The following is a 24,772-nucleotide window of genomic DNA, read 5'->3' on the forward strand; positions in this document are numbered from 1 at the left end:
CGAATGTCATTCGACATTTTTACTTCATCAGCAAACATATTTTTTTTCATCTATAGATGTCTATAAAATGTAATAATAGGAGACAAGATTGTATACATTCAGAATATTTTTTTTTACCACATGTGTTGTTTTATTAAAAAAATGGATGTATTGTTTTACCCTGTAATGCTTTAAATCTATTGTGGACCTAGTGGAATTTTTAAAATATTTTTTATGGACCGGAAAAGGTTAAAGGTATAACCTTTTTAGTATAGCCGTAGGATACAATATTATAAAAAATAAATAAAATATGAGTATTACAAAACAAGCACATACTTATACTGATCCATTACCAAAATTCTACTACTACTACTACCATCACGCCGTTTCCCGCAGGGCTAGGCAGAGAGGATGGAACGTCACACTCTTCTGTCCTGACGTACACTCCAAGCTTCCTGAACATCCATATATTTTGTCATGCATGCCCTTCTACGACGTAGACTTTTGACACCACTAGATTTTAAATTCTGATTGATCTGATCCTGCCAAGTCTTTTTCGGCCGTCCTTGTCCTGTTCTCCCGCTCACATTGGCCAAATTTTCTCCTTCTTCTTACCCTTATCCGCACCCAATGGTGCATAGGGCACTGCATCGTATAGAAACAGTGTTATCTTAATCGTTAAATGTACGAAGGAAAGATGATCAGCCTTCCGCTTCAGGTACCAGTCCAGGGTCATATTAAATAAATATTAGACTGAAAAATCATCAATATTTACTTTGACTCTCTTGGGCATCGAACCCGGGACCTCCAGCATGGTAGCCTAAGCGGGCTGAACATTACACTACAGAGGCGGACCAAATATCTCTTCTTTCTTCTTTCCATTTGTAAAAATAACTGTAAGGGAAAAGGGTCACATTTGTGACAGTCGCACTTGAGGTGCCAAAGACCCGCATTCAGCTCGCGAGCCACAGTTTGACGACCACTGGTGTTACCAATTACAAAATTAGTTCCACCTCTCACCCCAATCTAATTTTTCAAATCCGTATTACACCACATATCGCTCACTCCTTTCAATAACGCCATATATAAAAAAACTTGATTTTTCAGGAGATCGTTTTTTTAAGTTTAAGAATGTAATGAAATATATTAAAAATAAATGTCAAGCCACTTTTTGAACTTTTTACTGTGCAACGGATCTTATAAGGTAAAACCTGGAGGCTTTTTCTTCATTTGAAAAATATTTAGTATATTTAAAAAAATTATTGAACAATACCTTTTCTTCAAAATGCAAAAACAACACTTTCTGCCCTGTAGCGGGTAAATATTAAGTTAAGAATATGCCGCTTTTGCTGGGATATAGTACATTTTCTGGAAATTCTGAAAACATGCATAGCTGAAAATGGACGATTTTTAATATATGACGTTGTTGAAAGGAGTGAGCGATATGTAATAAAAGGTAAGTATGAATATAATATTATATATAGACCGTATGAAAATTCGCTGGGTATACCGTTAGTACCAACCTACGATAAAGTAACTTTACGGTTACTCCATTAATACTTAATTTCTCCGAATTCACTAACCACGTAATAGATGCTAACCAATTTGAAATACCGAGTGACGTCGGACGTTTTTTTAAAGATGGAAATTGCATTTCTTATTTACTTTTCTTATTACGAGTATGTATAAAGTTTATAGATATCTACAACATTTTGTTAAGGGGATCCTACAGATTGAATTTCGCCGCGCGTTTCAAAACCAAAATTTAATCTGTTATATATCGATGTTAAATGGATAAGATTATCGATTAGTATCTCTAGACGCATTGATATTAAAATTGTATGGTACATACGTAAATAATTACTCCCATTATTTTTTTTCTGGATTAATATGCCGTTGTGTCGAAACTCCTATTCGCCAATGCTTGAACCTCAATTTAAAGCGCTTTTAGATGTAGCAAACGTCTTGTCCCAAAATTTTAATAAGGAGAGATATAGTGAGTTACTAAGAGTAAACAATAAACCTGAGAGTAGAACACTTCAATATTCAATTCAATTCTTCTTCTTCTCCTTCCTGCAAAATCTATTTTTTATACCATACCCTTACCCTTTTACACACACTCACACCCTTCCTCACACACACACTCCCACTCTTTTTTATTTTATTTTATTATCTCTTGTTGTATTTTTTTTTTTTTTTTTAAATATTTTATGGCACCTTACAAGGGCCCAGAGCAGCCGTGTTTGCGGAGAATCTTAGGCGTGCGGTGGTTTGACTTTGTGAGGAATGAAGAGATAAGGCGTAGGACGCAGCAAATCTTGGTCACAACTGTCGTCAAAAAAAGGCGATTCAGTTGGCTTGGCCATGTACTCCGCATGCCTCTTGAGAGCCTTAATCAAGCTTGCCTCTTTTACAAGGCATCAGGTTCGCGCCGCCCAGGACGACCACTGCTGACAATTCGTCGGCAGTTCTCGTCAGAACTTCGCGACGCGGATCTGACTTGGGAGGATGCAAGGGAGCTGGCAGCCGACAGAAAAGCCTGGAGACAGTTTGTGGACTCCATATGCTCCACCTAGGGAGCGGATATGGTTATTATTATTATTACTTGTTGTATTTGGTCGTTATTATAACATTAGTGTGGAATTGTGTAATTGGCTTTATTTTTATTAATATTATTTTTACAAAATTTAAGAATAAATAAATTTCAAAAATATTATGATTCGATCGGAAATAGATGGTATCATTCGGCCATGTCATACATGATTGGATGACTCATGATAGACAAATTACTAATCAATTAATTTTATATATAAAAAGTATTGTAAAATGTGCCCTCGACAAATTACTAATCAAATAATTTTATATCTAAAAAGTATTGTAAAATGTGCCCTCGACAAATTACTAATCAAATAATTTTATATCTAAAAAGTATTGTAAAATGTGCCCTCGACAAATTACTAATCAATTAATTTTATATCTAAAAAGTATTGTAAAATGTGCCCTCGACAAATTACTAATCAATTAATTTTATATCTAAAAAGTATTGTAAAATGTGCCCTCGACAAATTACTAATCAAATAATTTTATATCTAAAAATTATTGTAAAATGTGCCCTCGACAAATTACTAATCAATTAATTTTATATCTAAAAAGTATTGTAAAATGTGCCCTCGACAAATTACTAATCAATTAATTTTATATATAAAAAGTATTGTAAAATGTGCCCTCGACAAATTACTAATCAAATAATTTTATATCTAAAAAGTATTGTAAAATGTGCCCTCGACAAATTACTAATCAAATAATTTTATATCTAAAAAGTATTGTAAAATGTGCCCTCGACAAATTACTAATCAATTAATTTTATATCTAAAAAGTATTGTAAAATGTGCCCTCGACAAATTACTAATCAAATAATTTTATATCTAAAAAGTATTGTAAAATGTGCCCTCGACAAATTACTAATCAATTAATTTTATATCTAAAAAGTATTGTAAAATGTGCCCTCGACAAATTACTAATCAAATAATTTTATATCTAAAAAGTATTGTAAAATGTGCCCTCGACAAATTACTAATCAATTAATTTTATATCTAAAAAGTATTGTAAAATGTGCCCTCGACAAATTACTAATCAAATAATTTTATATCTAAAAAGTATTGTAAAATGTGCCCTCGACAAATTACTAATCAAATAATTTTATATCTAAAAAGTATTGTAAAATGTGCCCTCGACAAATTACTAATCAAATAATTTTATATCTAAAAAGTATTGTAAAATGTGCCCTCGACAAATTACTAATCAAATAATTTTATATCTAAAAAGTATTGTAAAATGTGCCCTCGACAAATTACTAATCAAATAATTTTATATCTAAAAAGTATTGTAAAATGTGCCCTCGACAAATTACTAATCAAATAATTTTATAATCTAAAAAGTATTGTAAAATGTGCTCTCGACACGGGAAAACCCGGTGAGGATACATTATTGTAAGTTTGAAATTGTAAATACTCATATGTGTACGATGAAAAATAAACTAATATTTCCGATTATACTAGATATAACAGTTCATCTGCCCAAACTGGGTGAACCAATCACGTCACATAACCGTAGAACAGTCATGAGCAACCTTTCTCAGGTCTGGGGCCAAATTCTGTCACCGATAACCGTCAATAGCCCGCAACTTAATATTCTTGAACCCCAGGTAACATTTAAGGAAATGGATTGTTTTTTTTTATATTATTTTTTGACATATCATCACAGATGAAGAAGAATATGGAAATCTGGGCATTTACGAGGCTGACGACCGTCATAGGCTGGTTAAAGTGATCACTTTCAATGAATGTTACACGTGTGTAAAGAGATCGCTTAAACCAGCTTATGATGGTCGTCAGCCCCGTAAATGCCTAGACTTTTTTATATTCTTCTTCTTCTTTGATGAGATGTCAAAAAATAATATGAAAATAACTCCTGTAATTGGAGATAATCCAGATTTTGTGAACAAGTATTTGGACACACTCAAAATGTTGATAATTTTTTCAATTTTTTCCAATTTTGTATGAAAAAATTAGATTTTCTTCGATATAAATATATTGTTTTTAAAAGAAAACAGATATTATAGATAAGTAGTTAAAAAAATTATTCCCATATATTTTTTAAATCGTGCGCAGTGATACGTCCGACTTCTCGAACAGCCGTTTGCTTACTGAATTATCCAGTTTGTGAGTTCCCCCTCAAACTTAATTCGTAAAATGTAACACAAAATATTGACGAAACTCATTTTTTCAAAGTATTTATAAAAATACTTTGAAAAAATTACATATACATATGTTTATGTAATTAAGGATAATCGCATGGAATTTTAGAGATTTTCATCTTTAATCCTCGTTCGAATTTTTGATTTAGTGTTTAATCCTCAAAAAAACTGTTAACGCGTAAGTATATGTCCTGTCAAAAATACAAATAAATTTTCCTGCAAATGCGCCTAAATTTGTATATTTGTATAAACTTCGCCGAGATGATTGAAGGCCCAATCAAAATAGCTCGGCGGGCCAGCGGTTGTCCATATATGCCTTAGAGTTTAAAAAACTCTTACGTCTATATCTCGTCTTGCGTCGCTTCGATTGAATCACCCGACCGTGGAACCATTTATTACGTAACTCGGGGTGTTACAATTTTACTAACGCGAAAGTGGCCATTGCGTATTCACATCAATAAACATAATATATAAAAATAAACACTACCGAGCCTCGAGGTAATTGCCCAAGGCTATGAAACTCTAATACTCCCATGCTCTCCTGATCAATCCTCATTTCAAGATCAGTTTTCTTAGCAAAAGACGCTACCGTTTATGAAAAATTGAGTCATTTATAAATTGAATCATCGAATCATGTTTGATGATGCAAATACAGCAAGCAAAAAAATATAATAATGCACTGAACTCCTTTTTCTCTGTGTCGTATATCTATGTATATACTCGTTTATATATGCATATAAATGAATTGCTGAATTTAGGATTTTTTTTTACTAGACGATTTCACTAAACTGTTTATTTTTATTTATATTAACTTATTACATACGTAAGTCACATACACCCGATGACTTATTTAACATTACAAGGTTTGTTGGATTGAATTCTACATTATTTATGTATATGTTAATACGTGACGCGTTTCGTCTTCTTAGGACGTTATCAAACACATTAGGAGTGTTAGATAATGTCCTAAGAAGACGAAACGCGTCACGTATTAACATATACATAAATTGATGTAGAATTCAATCCAACAAACCATGTTTTTACAACATTTTGAGTGTGTCCAAATACTTGTTCACAAAATCTGGATTATCTCCAATTACAGGAGTTATTTTCATATTATTTTGTAACATATCATCAAAGATGAAGAAGAATATGGAAGTCTAGGCATTTACGGGGCTGACGACCGTCATCTCACCAATAGATGTCTCTAATGAAGTTCTAATGATTCAAGAACAACGTTTCGGAATTGGTTCATATATATAGAACTTCCAAGAATTTGAGTAGTGTGGTTGTCAATAATGAGTAGAATTGGTGAATGTTACACGTGTGTAAAGTGATGACTTAAACCAGCCTATGACGGTCGTCAGGCCTGTAAATGCCCAGACTTCTATATTCTTCTTCATCTTTGATGAGGTGTCAAAAAATAATTTGATCATAATTTGATGATAATCTGACTCATCAGATCTCATTTGCACATTAAACCATGTATCATTAAGCCGAGGGCATGACGGATTATTTTAACTCGTTACCGTACTGTTTACAGTAATCTACATTACCGACTGGTGTCTGTATTTTTATAAATAAAATATGGCGGTACCGTTAAAACGTAAAACCTTAGATTTCAATCTGCAATATCACCCGAATATGAGTGCATCTACCAGCATGACAGATGTTATTCGATTTCAACTCTTTTGCAAATCGCACTTATCATTAAATATTATTCCGTTTGTTAATTGGAGGTTTTAATTTTTATCAATTAAGTCTTTACAGGCTGAAAATTTGCAAATTGGAGTAACGTATTTTAACCAGAAATTATCAAATATTTATTTTCATAAATTGATTCGGCAGTCCCTTTATTCATTTTTTATTTAAGTTTTACTTGGTAAATGCCACTATTTGTTAAAATTATTATGACTCGTGTTTCGATGCATTCAATATCATTTTTTAACGCAGTGTTTGATGTTGAATGCGTCGAAACGCGTATCACAATAGATTTTTAGAAAAAGTTCAATTTACCGAGTAAAATTTATGAACACGGTGTTTGATGTTGAATGCATCGAAATACGTATTACAATAGATTTTAAGAAAAACATGGTATCTACCAAGTAATATCTATAGTATTGATTTAATACACTTCGAAGTCTAAGAAAAAAAACTGATTTTAATAACGAAATTGGATACTAAAAATGTGTATAAAATTTTTAGTTTTAACTAAGAGGAAAAATTATACATTAAACACATATCCAATATTTTGAGTGAGTACAAATTTTGTTCACAAATTCTGGATTTCCTTTTTTGGATTGGATCTCAATACACGTGAAGAAGAATACGAAAATTTTACAACCTGTCATTGGCTGGAAATATAGCTTCCGAAATAACTGCAATACAACATCCGAAATTTAAGTGAATTTTATTTCACTCTAACTACGTGCGAGGCAGCAATTATAAGCTGCATACTTTCGATTCGATAAATATTATTGATAAAGTAAAATAAGTGTAAAATAAAATTGATGATTTAATGAGACCAATCAGGAATACTTAGAATTAGAATTTTTAATAAATTAATGAAAATAATAATAAAATCCTTATCCGCACCCCAATGGTGCAAAGGGCACTGTGTCTTATAAACGCAGTGTTATCATGATCGTTTTCCACATGAAGGAAAGGTGATCAGCCCTCCGCTTCAGGTCCATGGTAATATTGAATAAATATTACAGTGAAAAAATCACTTATATTTATTTTTACCCCCCTTGGGAATCGAACCCGGGACCTCCAGAACGGTAGCCGAGCGTGCTGACTATTACGCTACGGAGGCGGACAGCATTTAATATATTAATATCACGAATATTTATATTTCCTTCTGTGGGAATCGACCTGGGCCCTTCAGCTCGGTAGATAAACACGCTAACTATTACGCCACGGAGGCGGACAAAATTGCTAAACACAAAGTAATATTTACGTTATAAAGACAACACTAAGTGCGCTGTCTAAAATATCTAAGAAGTTATCAGCAATTTTACAATCTTATCATTTTGTTCAAGTGCTGTTGAATTTTAAATGTCATAACTTTCTCATACAAGTATCTTGAATAACCGTTCAAGTGTCTCGTTAAAGGTACCCATATCGGAGATGAAGAATAATAGAAAGGTCTTATTTTCACAGCATTTTGAGTGTCTCCATATACTTCACAAATCTGGGATTTCTCCACTCAAGAGCTATTTTTACATAGATGCTTGTTTTGAACTCATATGTTGTGGCATGAGATTGATTAATATATCTTCATCTATATTATTTATTGATTCGGCATTAACTTTGTGGAATGACATGATTATTTTATTAAAATTAAACACACGAGTAATCCACTTAATCGAGTTTTATTTTATTTACGACTAGTTTCGAAAACGACAATTGTTTTCATCTTCTGGTACAAATTAAAAGTAACGAATAAAAATATACTTAGGTGTACATATATATAGGTTAATAAATATAGGTAACTAACCACTCATTTGACTCTCATACACTTTATTATTACACTCTGCTACAAATAAAGGTCAAGTCATGGATAATTTAGAAAATTTAGAAATTCATAAAAATTTTAATTCAGATAAAACAATAATTAACAATATACTGTTTCAAAATACGTCACCATTATTATCAATGTTTCCTTTTACAAAAAAAAGTTGTTCCTTAACCCCCCTCCCTATATTTATTAACCTATATATGCACCTTAATATATTTTTATTCGTTAGTTTTAATTTGTACCAGAAGATGAAAACAATTGTCGTTTTCGAAACTAGTCGTAAATAAAATAAAACTCGATTAAATGGATTATTCAAGTATTTAATTTTAATAAAATATCTTCATCTATGATGCGATTTGAAAAAAAATGTACCCAGTCATAAATATTTATTATAATCAAAGGGACAATCCAATCTTGACATATAAACATTTAAAATTACAACATTTCGAGTGTGAATAAATACTTGTTCACAAAATCTGGATTATCTCCAATTACAGGAGTAATTTTCATATTATTTTTTGACATCTCATCAAAGATGAGTATTCTTATATTCTTCTTCATCTTTGATAAGATGTCAAAAAAAAGTATTTATTACTGCCGGTACGTGGAATATTGTGGATGAGTATCATCGTTGAACAACAAACTAGACAAAAATATCGAAATCTCCTAGTACACAACCGTGATACACGATTTACACACAACGAAGGTTTGATAGTCCCAAGAATTAACAATAAATATGGGAGTCGAACACTGCAATATATCGTTCCAGACATTTTTATTTGTTGCCAACGGATGTTAGAGGTCAAAATAAAATATGGAACAAAGGCAAAATAAAGGAATGGGTAAATGATCAAGAGTTCATTCTGGTATGGTTAAATCAGGTATGTCAAATACATAAAAGCGGCCGGGTCAAGAGTCGTAATAATCGTCGGGTATGTATGAAGAGATGCATGAATGTGGAAGAGGCGAAGAATGTTTGCAAAGACAGAGCAGTGAGGCGTTCGATTATCTCTGCCTACCCCTGTGGTGAAGTGGCGTGATGGTTAGTTAGTTAGTTAGTTAATTCTATTAAATTATAAAATAGTTTATATTTTCAATTCTTTTTACTCTTTTTGGTGTGTATATTAGATTAAAATGGATCAAAACAATTAAAAATGTATGTTAAAAGAACTCCACCGACAAGACACACAAGGCGGCTTGGTGGGTCTCTGCAAAAAAATATTTTAAATTTGTTTATTGGTCTTCAAATAGCCTTATACAATTTATGTAAATAAAAATAAATAAATAAATATATATAAATAAATTATAAATAATAAATAATAAACCCTTATCCGCATCCCAATGGTGCATAGGGCACTGCGTCATATAAACGCAGAGTTTACAAATAAAGGAAAGGTGATCGGCCCTCCGCTTCAGGTACCAGTCCAGGGCAATTTTTAATATTTATTACAGTGAAAAAAACGCTTATATTTATTTGACCCCTCTGGGAATCGAACCCGGGACCTCCAGAACGGTAGCCGAGCGTGCTGACAATGACATTTTTATTTTTTATTTATTTATATGTCCGCCTCCGTAGTGTAATGACACTACGGAGGCGGACATATAAATAAATAAAAAATAAAAATGTCGCCATGTAAAAATAACTCCCAACTGGAGGAAACCAAAAAAGTAATTGGACACACTCAAAATGTTGTGAATAAAACTAACCGCAAAAATTATATACTACATAAAAAACTTAAAATCACGTTTTTCAAGTATGTATGTAAAAATAATCCGGGGTTCAGATCTTGCATTCCAATAAAAGAGTCTCTGCTGGATAAAAGCTTTTAAAAATCCAACAAAGATGGCTGTTGTGAACTTGTATATACTGTCTCTTGAGATTGATCATTCTCGTATATGTATCTAGGAGTTCCGAAAATTTTAGTGTGGTTGTCGGTAATGGGTAAATGGTGAATGTTGCACGTTTGAAAGTGATCACTTAACCACCATATGGCAGGTCATACGCCCTGTCATATCCACGCTTTCGTAATCTTCTTCGTCTATGTTGAAAATTAGGCCTTAAATTCTATAAGCATTACCCATTTCAAACGCAATATTTTATTGCATGCATACTTCAAGACATTGAAATATTGAAATAGGATTGAAATAGGAAATAAACTGAATATAATTTAGATAGTAATAAATTGCGTAAAGTTATGTAAGCATTTGTCCGCCTACATAGTGTAATCGTAAGTGCGTTTAGCTACCGTGCCGGAAACCTCGGCTTCGATTCCTAGTAGGAGCAAAATAACGTTAGTTTCTTTCATCTAACATTTATTAAATATTACGCTGGATTCGTACCTAAAGCTGGTATCTAAGTTTTACGAGATTAATGTAGGAGTTCCAAAAAATTTAGTCAATCATGGGTAGAATGGTGAATGTTGCACGTGTGTAGAGTGATCACTTAAACCAGCATTCCCCAACCTTTTTTGGCTAGCGTACCACTTGGAGGTATATCGCGCTTAATTTTTGTATTTCGAGAAATTTGTTATTCCATCTGAATTATAAATTTTACAAAACTCAATTAATCTAAGTTTTAAAAAAAATACTAAAGTTTTTTTTTCCTGATAAAAATGAGGTAGTTATTTTAAGATAACATATCACAGTGTCCTTTTTTTTAAATAAAAGATAGTGAAGCTCATCTCTTGTCTAAATTCAAAACACGACAAGTTTTTTTGTAACTGCCAATTTTAGAAAAAAAATACACAGAATGAAATTAAATTATTTGTATAAAATAAATTAAATGCGCAGCAGATAATTTTTTTCCAAAAATTATTCTTCTCTATCTATTTTGAAATGTCAAAAAAGGCTTTAAAATCCCCCACTTAGGTCCGAGAATGTTAAAAAAAAAACAGATTCATAAACCGTTTTTCAATAACAATGTGTACCAATACAATTTTTCATTGTACAGTAAAACCTCAATATAACGGATAATCGTAGGGAGAGGGTGTCCGCTAAACCTGAAAGTCCGTTATATATATAAATAAGTTTAATAAAATATAAAAAAAACAAAAACATAGTTGTTTTTTCCACATGAATTTTATTTGACCAGCAACAAGGTTTCGTCGTAACCGACATCATCAAACTGCTCACCAGTCGGTACATCACCATTCTGATGATGTCAGTTACGGCGAAACCCGGTTGCTAGTTGGATGCAGTTCATGTGGAAAAAAACTACAAACATAGTTGTTATTTTATTGTAAAAAATGCAGTTCTACCAAGAAATGTCTATAAATAAGTTTTTTTTTATAAATTGAAAATAAAAGGTTTTTTAAAATATGAACACAGTGTTTATAAATAAATATTCAATACAAAACACAAACAAAATTATATTTGGGTCGTGTTTGATATCGACGCACTTGCTTTCGGTAATCCAGCTTTAAAAAGGGAATCAAGTTTTGTTTGCACTTTTGAAGTTTTGAGACAATTTGCGATTATCATGGCCGCTTAAAAATGTTAACATGCTGTGACATTTGAATTTAAGCATGCTTAATGTTCGTTAAATAGATGTCCGTTATATCGGGGTTTTACTGTATAATATAACACGTATATAATTTTTAAAGCGTTTTTACGAAACTACCACTTACGAAGTACGGATATGAAATAATTTCCAAATGATACCGCCCGCTTTACATATATAAAGAATTTAGTTTCGTTAATAATGTAACCAGTTGCCATTTCTTACACAGCAAACGGAGGCGCTTCGAGAAAAGAATTATAATTTTATTTATTATGTGGAACGAATGTTTATGAAGAAATAACGAAACTCGTTCAAGGCAAATGAGCTACTTCATAAAAAATAACTATAAGATCTAGTTCTTTTAGATATATTCCAATACGTCCGATTTATCTGATTTAAAATGTTAAAAGTAATTTCTGTGTGAAGTGTATATATAATATAAAATAATCCTACATAGCTGAAATACCGTACATTATTCTTATCAATAGCCCTCGATCAATTCATTTTTGAATCAGGTAACATTTAACTTACCAAAGTTTTTCTCCGAATTAAACATATGGATTTGAAAAGAAAAGAGTTTTTGAAAGCTGAGGAATCAAAAGAAATACATAAAAAAAAATTCAATATTTATTTTTTCATTTTAACTTCATGTACACAAAAAAATACACTGGCGGGCTTATTGCTAAGAAGCAATATCTTCTAATCAACCAAAAACAGACTAGTGATATTGGTCAAAACGTTTGATACCTTATATAGCTGTTGCAATCAGAGGTTAGATAGTGCTTAAACATTAAGTGTATAGAAGAGAATGCATGTATGTATACTGTTAAAAATAATTAAAAAAAAAATAAATATAATATATTCAAAAAAATATATTTGCGGACACAAGGATGGCTCCTCTCACAGCCGGTCGCGAACTGAAATTATATATTTGCGAGTATACCCTTAACCACTACTTACATCCAATGGTGCATAGGGCACCGCACCGTATATAAGCAGTGTCCTTAAAACGACATTTAGAAATTTATTCTTTGTTTAAATAAAATGATCATTTTAAGACATAAAAAGTGTTCTAAGTTGAAATAAAATTACAGTTTTAAAACGTTTAAAAGTTTGTTCTTAGTCAAAATAAAATGATAGTTTTAAGACATTTAAAAATATTTATTGTATACATGTATTTAAAATGTTTGTTATTACATGTATTTGACATTTCGCTCACTCCTTTCAAGAACGTCATAAATCAAAAATCGTCTATTTTCATTTGTGCATGTTTTCATAATTCCCAGAAAATGTACTATATCCCAGCAAAAGCAGCATATTTTTAACTTAATATTTACCCGCTACAGGGCAGAAAGTGTTGTGTTTGCATTTTGAAGAAAAGGTACTGTTTAATTATTTAAATATACTAAATATTTTTCAAATGGAGAACAAACCTTCAGGTTTTACCTAAAAAGATCTGTTGCACAGTAAAAAGTTTAATAAGTGGCTTGATATTTATTTTTAAAACATCGTATTATATTTTTAAACTTTAAAAACGTTATCCTGATAAATCAAGTTTTTTGATTTATGACGTTCTTGAAAGGAGTGAGCGATTTGCGTTAAGCAAAGAAAAGCCCTAAAGAATAACTAGAAGTGTAAATATAGGCCATAAGAGATGGCGTGTTATTTCAAACATTGACAACGATCGCGAAATTTCACAGACAACAAACAATGCTTTGAAGTTACGTCATAACATCATACAATGAACAAATAGGGTCAAGCAATTTTCGAATAAATGTTGGGTGTTATATTGCTACACGCACGGGCAAGCACTAAACCCGAAAAGAAAATTCGACGAAAGGGAATGTTATAATCTTTTTTTAAAACATGTTAGTAATATTAGTATATAACCACTCACCGAGATTTGTTTGTCTACCGTTTTCGAGACGTACCCGTCTCTTCGTCAGGACAATCACGACCACAGCATGCAAACAATACTACCCTTCACTACCATAGCACTATTTACACACTTAAAACTACACAAAATGTTTAACACATGTGATTTTGGTTGACCCGAAGACCAACATGCACTAGAGGTTTCCAAGTGACTCCAAGTGAAATCTAGCTACGGCTTATGCAACACCGCTTATCATGACCCTACTCAGGCTTCAATTTTTAAAGTTTCATAGCCTATGCCAACTCGTGAGTGGATTTACTCTCCATCTGACGGTTTCGAAACTAGTCGTAAATATAAATAAAACTCATTAAAGTGGTTTATTCAAGTGTTTAATTTTAATAAAATAATCATGTCGTTCCACAAAGTTAATGCCGAATCAATAATAATAAAAAAACTTAATAAATATCATTAAGTTTTTAATTCAATTTGCTTTGTCTTTTCTTTCTTTCATATTTAACCAGACCAATATGTAGATATATATATATATATATATATATATATATATATATATATATATATATATATATATATAAACATATATATATATATATATATATATATATATATATATATATATATATATATATATATATATATATATACATATAAAGCAATTTTACAGCTATCTAACGATATTACGCAGTTATCTTATTATAGATATACATTTTATATGTATACATATATGTATGTGTGTATGTTTTAAAATTAAAAATACAACCATTATGAAACATGCCTCTTTATTACGATATTTGATCGACGTCCAATCAAAATGGTTCCTCTTAATGATTTATTTATTACAGTTAAACCATTCTGCAACTTGTAATAAAGTACTTCTCCACACAGAGATGCAACTGCGAAGAATCCAATTTTTATAGCTGTTAATGATTTCCGACCTTAGTGCGCGAACGGCAGTAGTGGCGGTACGAGACCTCTTTGCATTTTTTGCGAACGAATCGCCAAGACCGTTATGCGATAACGATTCGACAGGGCCTTCGGATCTCGCAGAATGTGACTCGGCTCATCAAGTTCACGGCCACACTTGGGAAAGTATAGGTAGGGTTTATGGCCAAATAACATCTGGAAAATATTTAAAGATCTAGTACAGTGGTCGGCAAAATTATTAGACAAAAAGCCTGATTCGCACATAACATTTCAAGATTAACAATCTTGAGAGCCGAATATGTATGCAATTCTCTATTTTTCTTCTAACCCTTATTCTCACCCAATGGTGCATAGGGCACTACATCGTATTGAAGCAATGTTATCTTAATTGGTATCTACGAGGTGATCACTTCTGCGCTTCAAGGACCAGTCCATGGTAATATTTTTTTTTTGTTTTTTGAATTCTCATCAAAGATGAAGAAGAATATGGAAGTTTGGGCATTTACGGGGCTGACGACCGTCATAGGCTGGTTTAAGTGATCACTTTACACATGTGTAACATTCACCAATTCTACCCATTATTGACAACCACACTGCTCAAATTCTTGGAAGTTCTATATATATGAACTAATTTAGAAACCTTGTTCTTGAATCACTAGAACTTCACTAGAGACATCTATTGGTGAGATGTAAAGAAGCTTTTTTTTAAGCAGAAACTCTTATATTAGTATGTGAGATCACTATGACGGTCGTCAGCCCCGTAAATGCCCAGACTGCCATATTTTTCTTCATCTTTGATGAGATGTCAAAAAATTATATGAAAATAACTCCTGTAATTGGAGATAATCCAGATTTTGTGAACAAGTATTTGGACACACTCAAAATGTTGTAAATAAATATTAAGTGTAAAATCACAAATAATTATTTTCACCTACCCCCTGTGAATCGAATCCGGGACCTCCAGCACGGTAGCCTAACACGCTTACCATTACACCACGGAGGTGGATGCAATTCTAGTACACCTTTATTATAATTTAAGACATTTTTAATTTAACATTAGATTGGTAAATTGCATTTATCACTTTTTCTTAAAATCTATTGTGACACGTCTTCCGGTGCATTCCGCATCGTTTTCACGGTGTTTGAAGATGATGTGGAATACATCAAAACATGATTCAATATAGATTTTAAGAAAAAGTGGTATTTACCAAGTAAAACATAAATTAAAAATGGATAGATAATACCACAAAATGACTGCCAAATCAATTAATGAAATAATTCTAGACCTTTATTCGAGAATGCAAAGGTAGAGTAAAAATGACATTCTATTCTCTCTGCCTACCCATGCGAGGAAACAGCGTGATGGTAAATTAAAATTAAAATTAAAAAGTTTACAAAATTATTAGTCAAATTTCCTTACCTCACCCTCCCAGAAGACCATTTTCTGTATCTTGGAGTCATGTCTGAAGTTAGCCGCGTAATACGCTATCGGGAACGGAGGGGTGGTGTCCCGATAACTGACAGCCCTCGCGGGCTCGACCTCTATCCTCTTGGTAGACGTGTAGATCAGACATTGGGACTGCGACCCTAACCAGAACGTTCCTCCCCAATACAAGCCCGACTGAGGTACTCCAGATGCGTCCAGAACTAGAAGAAGATTGAAAAAAAAACAATAAAATTTATTAATAAGAGGTGATTTTTATTATGTAGAGATGCAATTAACCTTCCTATAACGCTATCGGAGGGGACGTTATAGACGAGATAGGTACCGCGTTATTGGAGAGGACGTTAAAGGGAAGTTAAGATATATTGTAGTGATTAGTCATATTTGCTTATTTTGTTTTTACCTTATGTTTTTTATATTTTCTCACATGTTATATTTTTTCATTTTTTATATTTTCTCATTTGTTTATTAAATATGCTCCTTACCTTATATTTTTCTCATTTATTAATTTTAAATATGCTTCTTGTGCCTATTTATTATACCTGTTAATTGTTTTTACATTTTGCCATGTATAAGTATTAGTTTTGGTTATTTAAAAAAAATATTTTTTGTTACTTTATTATTTGTGTTCCAGTCTTGTTAACTTTAATCCCATGTCCCAAAATGAGAAATACAGATTACTCATCGGGAATATTATATGTATATATGACTTATGTATGTAATATGTTTTGAAATAAAAATAAAATTAATGTTAAAATTAATTGCATTTCAATTTCAGTCATTTCCGCTAGTTCAAATGTAAAAATACAACTAAAAACATTAACTCCTTATAACATTCTCTAAGAGAAAGGGGTACCAATATCAAAGCTGTAGGAGGGTTTACTGTAATTCAAGGATTCGGATCTTGTATACGTCCAAATAAAGTCGTCCAAAAGCAGAAAATATTGAAAAAAGATAGAATATTGAATTCAACTATTTAAGGGTGAAAAATACTTGAATCTAAAGAAAACTTCATCTTCGAGATACCAATATGACTTTTCAATACCAAAATACAAAACCAAACAACTCCAACAGAACTTTAAATATATCGGAATCAAATACTTCAATGTCGAGAAAGTGAATTAGAGTAAAAAAAATATTTACTTCATTATATTCACAAATATATTTTTTAAAGTGTCTGTGCTAAAATAAAACATTCCTTATATCATTTTTTGAAGTCTGGGCATTTACGGGGCTGACGACCATATTCTTCTTCATGAGATGTCAAAAAATAATACGAAAATAACTCCTGTAATTGAAGATAATTCAGATTTCGTGAACAAGTATTTGGACACACTCAAAATGTTGTAAAACATTTCTCATTTAGATGGCTGTTGTGAACTCATAATATGTACAGTGTCATGAGATTGATATCTAGGAGTTTAATGATATGATATATATATATATATATATATATATATATATATATATATATATATATATATATATATATATATATATATATATATATATATATATATATATATATATATATATATATATATATATATATATATATATATATATATATATATATATATATATATATATATATATATATATATATATATATATATATATTTATATATATATATATATATATATATATTTATATATATATATATATATATATATATATATATATATATTTATATATATATATATATATATATATATATATATATATATATATATATATATATATATATATATATATATATATACATATATATATATATATATATACATATATATATACATATATATATATATATATATATATATATATATATATATATATATATATATATATATATATATATATATATATATATATATATATATATATATATATATATATATATATGACAGAGTGTATGATTATATTGCATACCCATGCAAAGGCAATGCCTATGTGGAATATTTTTTTTAATATCTTAAATAAATTTAAAATATTGCATGTACCATGAAATAACGAGGAGTGGGATGTAATAAAAAATATGTAAATAAATTTATCACTCATATTCTCTTGAGGAAAAAGAATCCTTAAACCCTCTACATCTACAATGTCATATAAATGTCACCTCAACAAATTTTGTGATACCAGTTTATACTTGTATGGTATTTATTAAAAAAATATTCTGAGGAAATTATGATCAAGTATTTTAAACATGTACAGGAGTCGGAATAATCGGCGGGTGTGTATGAAGAGATGCATAAATGAAGAAAAGCCGAAGATTGTTTGCAAAGACAGAGTGGTGTGGCGTTCAAATCTCTCTGTATACCCCTGTAAGTTAGGTAGTTTAAATACACAAAATTGTTTTCTTGTAATTCTGTGGGTGGATATTATAGTCAAGCAATAAAGAGTGAAAAAAACACTTTTATTTATTTTACCCCCCCCTGGGAATCGAACCCGGGACCTCCAGAACGGTAGCCGAGCGTGCTGGGCGTGCACTACGATAGGACAAAACTATGACATTTTAGGTATGAAATAAAGTTGAATATAAAAATATATGAAATAAAGATGATTCCATGAGATTATTTTCCCAGATCATTACGGTCACTCCTTTCAAGAACGTCATAAATCAAAAATCGTCAATTTTCAGTTGTGCATGTTTTCGGAATGCCCAGAAAATGTACTATATTCCAGCGAAAGCGGCATATTTTTAACTTAATATTTACCCGCTACAGGGCAGAAAGTGTTGTTTTTGCATTTTGAAGAAAAGTTATTGTTCAATTATTTTTTTAAATTTACTAAATATTTTTCAAATGGAGAAAAATCCTTCAGGTTTTACCTAAAAAGATCTGTTTCTCAGTAAAAACGTCCGTAAGTTGCTTGATATTAATTTTTAATACATTGTATTATACTTTTAAACTTTAAAAACGTTCTCCTGAAAAATCAAGTATTTTGATTTATGACGTTCTTGAAAGGAGTGAGCGATTTGTCGAACAGATAATTTATATACACATATATATACACTTTATAAAATAATACAAATTTGTATTTAACAACTTTTTACTGGTACATTTTTTTCTCCAACCCGTTTCAATAAGATGTACCAAAAAATGGTTAAAACAAAGTTGTTTTATTTTATAAATTAAAGATGATTTTTCTAGAAAAAGTATATTATCAGGATATAATTTCTAATACGAGATTTGTAGTCAAATTATCCGTGAATCCATCTTAGATAGTTCCGTTTCCAAATTCAATTTTCGCCCATTACTGACATCGTAAAATCATTCACGGATGAAAACATGAATATTTGATTATTCGAATGTGCAAAAATACGTTTATTATAATCAATAGTTTAAAAATCCTCACAATTTATATGCTATTAAAAAAAGTCATTTAGTATAAATTTATTCATTTTATAGAAATCCACCTTTTTAGTATTCAAATCATAAAATATTTTACATCAATATTAGCTGATTTTAAGTTCATCGAGAATGAAGGCCAACATGGTATTATCTAAGGAATAAAAGAAAAATCGGGCTGAGTTATGATGTTATTTATATATAAGTATATATATTATTTTTTGACATCTCATCAAAGATGAAGAAGAATATGGAAGTCTGGGCATTTACGGGGCTGACGACCGTCATAGGCTGGTTTAAGTGATCACTTTACACACGTGTAACATTCACTAATTCTACCCATTATTGACAACCACACTACTCAAATTCTTGGAAGTTCTATATATATGAACCAATTTAGAAACCTTGTTCTTGAAGCACTAGAACTTCACTAGAGACATCTATTGGTGAGATGTAAAGAAGCTCTTTACTTGTTCTTGAAGCACTAGAACTTCACTAGAGACATCTATTGGTGAGATGTAAAGAAGCTCTTTACTAAGCAGAAACTCTTATATGAGTATGTGAGGTCCAAATCCTGGATTTCAATCACACACATGAGAAACGCCAGAAAAAACCATTTTCATTTTTATTACTTAAGCTTATAATTTGACCAGACAATTTATTTACAACATTTTGAGTGTGTCCAAATACTTGTTCACAAAATCTGGATTATCTCCAATTACAGGAGCTATTTTCAAATTATTTTTAAGTAAAGTTATCACTTAAACCAGTCTATAACGGTCGTCAGCCCTGTAAATGCCCAGATTTCCATATTCTTCTTTATCTTTGAAATTAACAAATTCTTGAAAGTTCTATATATATGAATTCTATAATGTTTCTGAATTGGTTCATATATATAGAACTTCCAAGAATTTGAGTTGTGTGGTTGTCAATAATGGGTAGAATTGGTGAATGTTACACGCGTGTAAAGTGATCACTTAAACCATGTGTTGACGGTCGTCAGCCCTGTAAATGCCCAAATATCCATATTCTTCTTCATCTTTGATGAGATGTGAAAAAATAATAAACAATAAATATTGAGTATTAGTCCTTCTCCAAACACAATAGCTTAGCCTCCTTTTTGAGAGGAACAGCGTAACTAATATTAAGATATGTTAAGAGTAGAAATATCTAGCAAATGAATTAAGTTATAATATTTTCCTATAACTTCATTAAATAAATAAATAAAAAATACATAAAAAAAACTATGTCTCATACAATAAATATATTTATTGTAATTATTATCTATGATAGAATACTAATTGTAGATCAAACCTCCTCCCTTAATTTTTCCCTCTACCTAATTCCCTTAACTCCCTTTTTTTCTTGCCTTCCTTATTATCATCAATTTCTAATTCATGTTTTTTAATGTTCCAGTACCATCTACCCTCTGATTGCGAACAGCTACATATATATGGTATCAAACGTTTTGACCTATATCACTAGTCAGTTTTAAGTTGGTTTGAAGATATTGCTTTTCAGCAATAAGCCCGCCAATGTACTTATTTCTTTTCTGTACATAAAGTTTTTTTTTTTTTTTGACATCTCAACAAAGATGAAGAAGAATATGGAAGTCTGGTCTCCCATAATTGAAGATAATCCAGATTTGTGAACGAGTATTTGGTCACTCTCCAAACGTTAAAATAAAATATCTTCTTCTTCTTTTTCTTCTTCATATTGGTGTAGGCCTCGTGGCCTGTTTTTAAGAGGGATTAGCAGTGCGGAGTCTGGATGGTTCCATTCTCCTCACATGCGCATACCATTGTCTCCTTCGTTGCCTTCCCCATCTAACGACATCTTCGATCTCGCATATTTCCCTGATCCTAGCATTTCTTATTCTATCTCGAAGACTCTTGCCAGATATGTTCCTTAGAGTCTGTATTTCTGAAACTCTTAGCGTGTTTTTGTGACTTCGGTGTCCGCTCTGCTTTTGATCCCATATATAATGGTAGCATTTTTTATATTCATTTAAAATATTAACAAAATATCTCGCATAAGCAAAGCCTTTGCATGTGTACACAATATAATCATATCTCGAAGACTCTTGCCTGATATGCTTCTTAGAGTAAATAAAAAATAATAACATTTTAAGTGTGTCCAAATACTTGTTCACAAAATCTGGATTATCTCTAATTACAGAAGTTATTTTCATACTATATTATTTTTTTCTGTAATTGGAGATAATCCAGATTTTGTGAACAAGTATTTAGACACACTCAAAATGTTGTAAATAAATTATCTAGTCAAATTATAAGCTTAATAAAAAAAATGAAAATGGTATTTTCTGACGTTTCTCATGTGTGTGATTGTAATCCAGGATTCGGACCTCACTTACTAATATAAGAGTTTCTGCTTAGTAAAAAAGCTTCTTTACATCTCACCAATAGATGTCTCTAGTGAAGTTCTAGTAATTCTGGTTACAAGGAACAAGGTTTCTAAATTGATTCATATATATAGAACTTCCAAGAATTTGAGTAGTGTGGTTGTCAATAATGGGTAGAATTGGTGAATGTTACACGTGTGTAAAGTGATCACTTAAACCAGCCTTTGACGGTCGTCAGCCATGTAAATGCCCAGACTTCCATATTCTTCTTCATCTTTAATGAGATGTCAAAAAATAATATGAAAAAATAATAAAATAAGTAAGTGTACAAGTTCAATCACTTACGTTTTATAGCCCATCTGGTATTGTTATCGACTCCTTTGACAACATCCTTGAGTTCCTTATGGCACTGGGAGCTCCAATCTTTCTTCTTCGAAGCAGTTAAAGCCAATCCATAGAAAACAGACTGAGTTTCCAACCTCACTTCGTTCTCCGAAACACAACACGAAAAACAAAAACACAACAATAAAACAAACGAAGCACAATTTCTTGTCATTTTTGAAAAAAATAAATAAAAACACAATTGATTTTTATGTTTTAAGATTATCGATTGTTTTAAGTGTTAAAAAACATCATTTTTTTAGGTTTTTTTAATGGCACATTAATTGTCTAATTATTTGTTTACATAACTCTTTTATGATTGTTTATTTTTTAATGCTAATATTTTAAGGAATCACATTTTTTAGGAACACCCTGAAATATGAATTAATATAAATATGTATTTTATTAAAACATGTTTCAAAATAGTTAGAATAAAACTCTAGCAATGAAAAATAACGGCAAAATACACTTAATATATTTTGTTTATTAAATGCATTGTTAACTTTATGGTATGGTAATATAACACTCTCCTTATCATTCATCGTTCTTTGTGTAATACCACTTAAAAACATTACTTCATGACTAACGGTTTCTGAATAATCATTCCATCATCAGGTCAAATGTAGACACTAAAAAAACTAATCAAACAATTTTGAAACTAATTAAAATACGTAAAATACATACATCACAGTTTTTTGTGTACCTATATCAGTAATCAATTCCTGTATTTTTAACAAACTAACCATCACGCCGTTACCAAGGGTAGGCAGAGAGAATATAACAACACACCAACCTGTCGTTGCACACAATCTTCGCCTCTTCCAAATTTACGCATCTCCTCATACATACCCGCCAATTATTCTGACTCCTTTCCTGACCACGGCTATATTTTAAATACTTGATCATACCAAGTTTTCCTCGGTCTTTTTCTGCTCTTTTCCAACAACATTCGCCATTATTAAGCTTTATTAAGCAGAAACTCTTATATTAGTATGTGAGGTCCAAATCCTGGATTATAATCACACACATGAGAAACGCCAGAAAATAATTTATTTTTTTTTTAATAAAAAGCTTTTTTACATCTCACCAATAGATGTCTCTAGTGGAGTTCTAGTGATTCAAGAACAAGGTTTCTAAATTGGTTCATATATACAGAACTTCCAAGAATTTGAGTAGTGTGGTTGTCAATAATGGGTAGAATTGGTGAATGTTACACGTGTGTAAAGTGATCACTTAAACCAGCCTATGACGGTCGTCAGCCCCGTAAATGCCCAGACTTCCATATTCTTCTTCATCTTTGATGAGATGTCAAAAAATTATCTGAATGAAATTATTGAATCCCGATTAATATATGAAATGATATTTTCAAATCGCGATGAATATTCCTGTTACATATATTCCTTATTTCAAACTTTCACAAACACAATATTTTCTTATATTATCGTATTTTAAAACATGATTCACACTTTTTTAAGCATCACAGAAACACTCTCGTATTTCAAAGCGTGAATCATTTTTTATTCATATTTCTTGAACAACAATTAACTTTAAAATAACTTCACTGTTATATTGTTTGAATCGCGCGCTAAACAATGTCGTTTCGTTTTGTATTTTAATTATTTTTTTCTTTTATTTTCGTATTTTAAAACAAGATTCACACTTTTTCATAGGTAATCACAGATTTACTCGTATTTCATAGCGTGAATCACGCTTTGTTACTTTAATTTAGTTTTAGAATGTCTATCAAATGTGGAAAACATGAAAAAAAAAATACTAACAAAATGTAAAAAAAATTAAAATATGTATAATATATATAACAAAAAACTCCAAAAGGAAATAAATTGACAGAAAATAAGACAATCCTAAAGCAATGAAATTTGATGAAATAATATTTTCAAAAACTTATACAATGAATATTTCCGTTACATATATTCCTTGTTTTAAACTTTCACAAACATAAACACAATATTTTGTTATATTATCGTATTTTAAAACATGATTCACACTTTTTTAAGCACCACAGACACAATTTCGTATCTGAAAGCGTGAATCACGCTTTATTCATATTACTTGTACGTCAATTAACTTCAAATTAACTTCACTGTTATATTGTTTGAATCGCGCGCTAAACAATGTCGTTTCGTATGATACTTTGAAATATTTCGTGTTTCCCAATTCACAGTTACGCTAGACGTGGTACTCGCTCGACGCCCGGAGAGGTAGTAATGAAAATCAACTATCTCTGTTACAAATGTATGGTTGAAAAAATGGATCTTCAATGAATTTGGCTAAATGTGACGAAACAGGCTATTATCAACTCTTAACCCTTTATTGACTAAACATATTAATAATAAAATAAAACCCTTATCTGCACCCCAATGGTGCATAGGGCACTGCGTCATATAAACGCAGTGTTATCTTAATCGTTTACACATGAAGGAAAGGTGATCAGCCCTCCGCTTCAGGTACCAGTCCAGGGTAATATTGAATAAATATGACAGTGAAAAAATCACTTATATTTATTTTACCCCCCTTGGGAATCGAACCCGGGACCTCCAGAACGGTAGCCGAGCGTGCTGACCATTACACTACGGAGGCGGACAAAATATATTAACACATATTAAACTTATTTTTAACAATATTAACATGTTGTTGTCGG

The 24,772-nt window shown here is 31.0% G+C and overlaps 1 protein-coding gene across 3 annotated transcripts in view; it reads right to left on the reverse strand.

The window, feature by feature from the left end:
• Nucleotides 1-24,320, reverse strand: part of LOC148299597 (nose resistant to fluoxetine protein 6-like) — a 41,503-nt gene extending 17,183 nt beyond the window's left edge. Inside the window, exons 1-3 of one of the 3 annotated variants that reach the window (XM_088275899.1) lie at nt 24,184-24,320; nt 22,078-22,485; nt 15,993-16,219 (exon numbers count right to left, since the gene is read on the reverse strand). In XM_088275899.1, coding sequence (XP_088132025.1) covers nt 15,993-16,219; nt 22,078-22,288 — 438 coding nt within the window. In that variant the 5' untranslated portion in view covers nt 22,289-22,485; nt 24,184-24,320. The remainder of the gene's footprint in view (nt 1-15,992; nt 16,220-22,077; nt 22,486-24,183) is intronic. The other 2 variants (XM_088275900.1, XM_088275901.1) reach the window with 2 other exon arrangements.
• Nucleotides 24,321-24,772: the final 452 nt, after the last annotated feature.

The sequence above is a fragment of the Brachycentrus maculatus genome, unplaced genomic scaffold (assembly GCF_059751285.1).
Source record: "Brachycentrus maculatus isolate JH-2025_06_01 unplaced genomic scaffold, ASM5975128v1 h1tg001056l, whole genome shotgun sequence".
Lineage (NCBI taxonomy): Eukaryota > Metazoa > Arthropoda > Insecta > Trichoptera > Brachycentridae > Brachycentrus > Brachycentrus maculatus.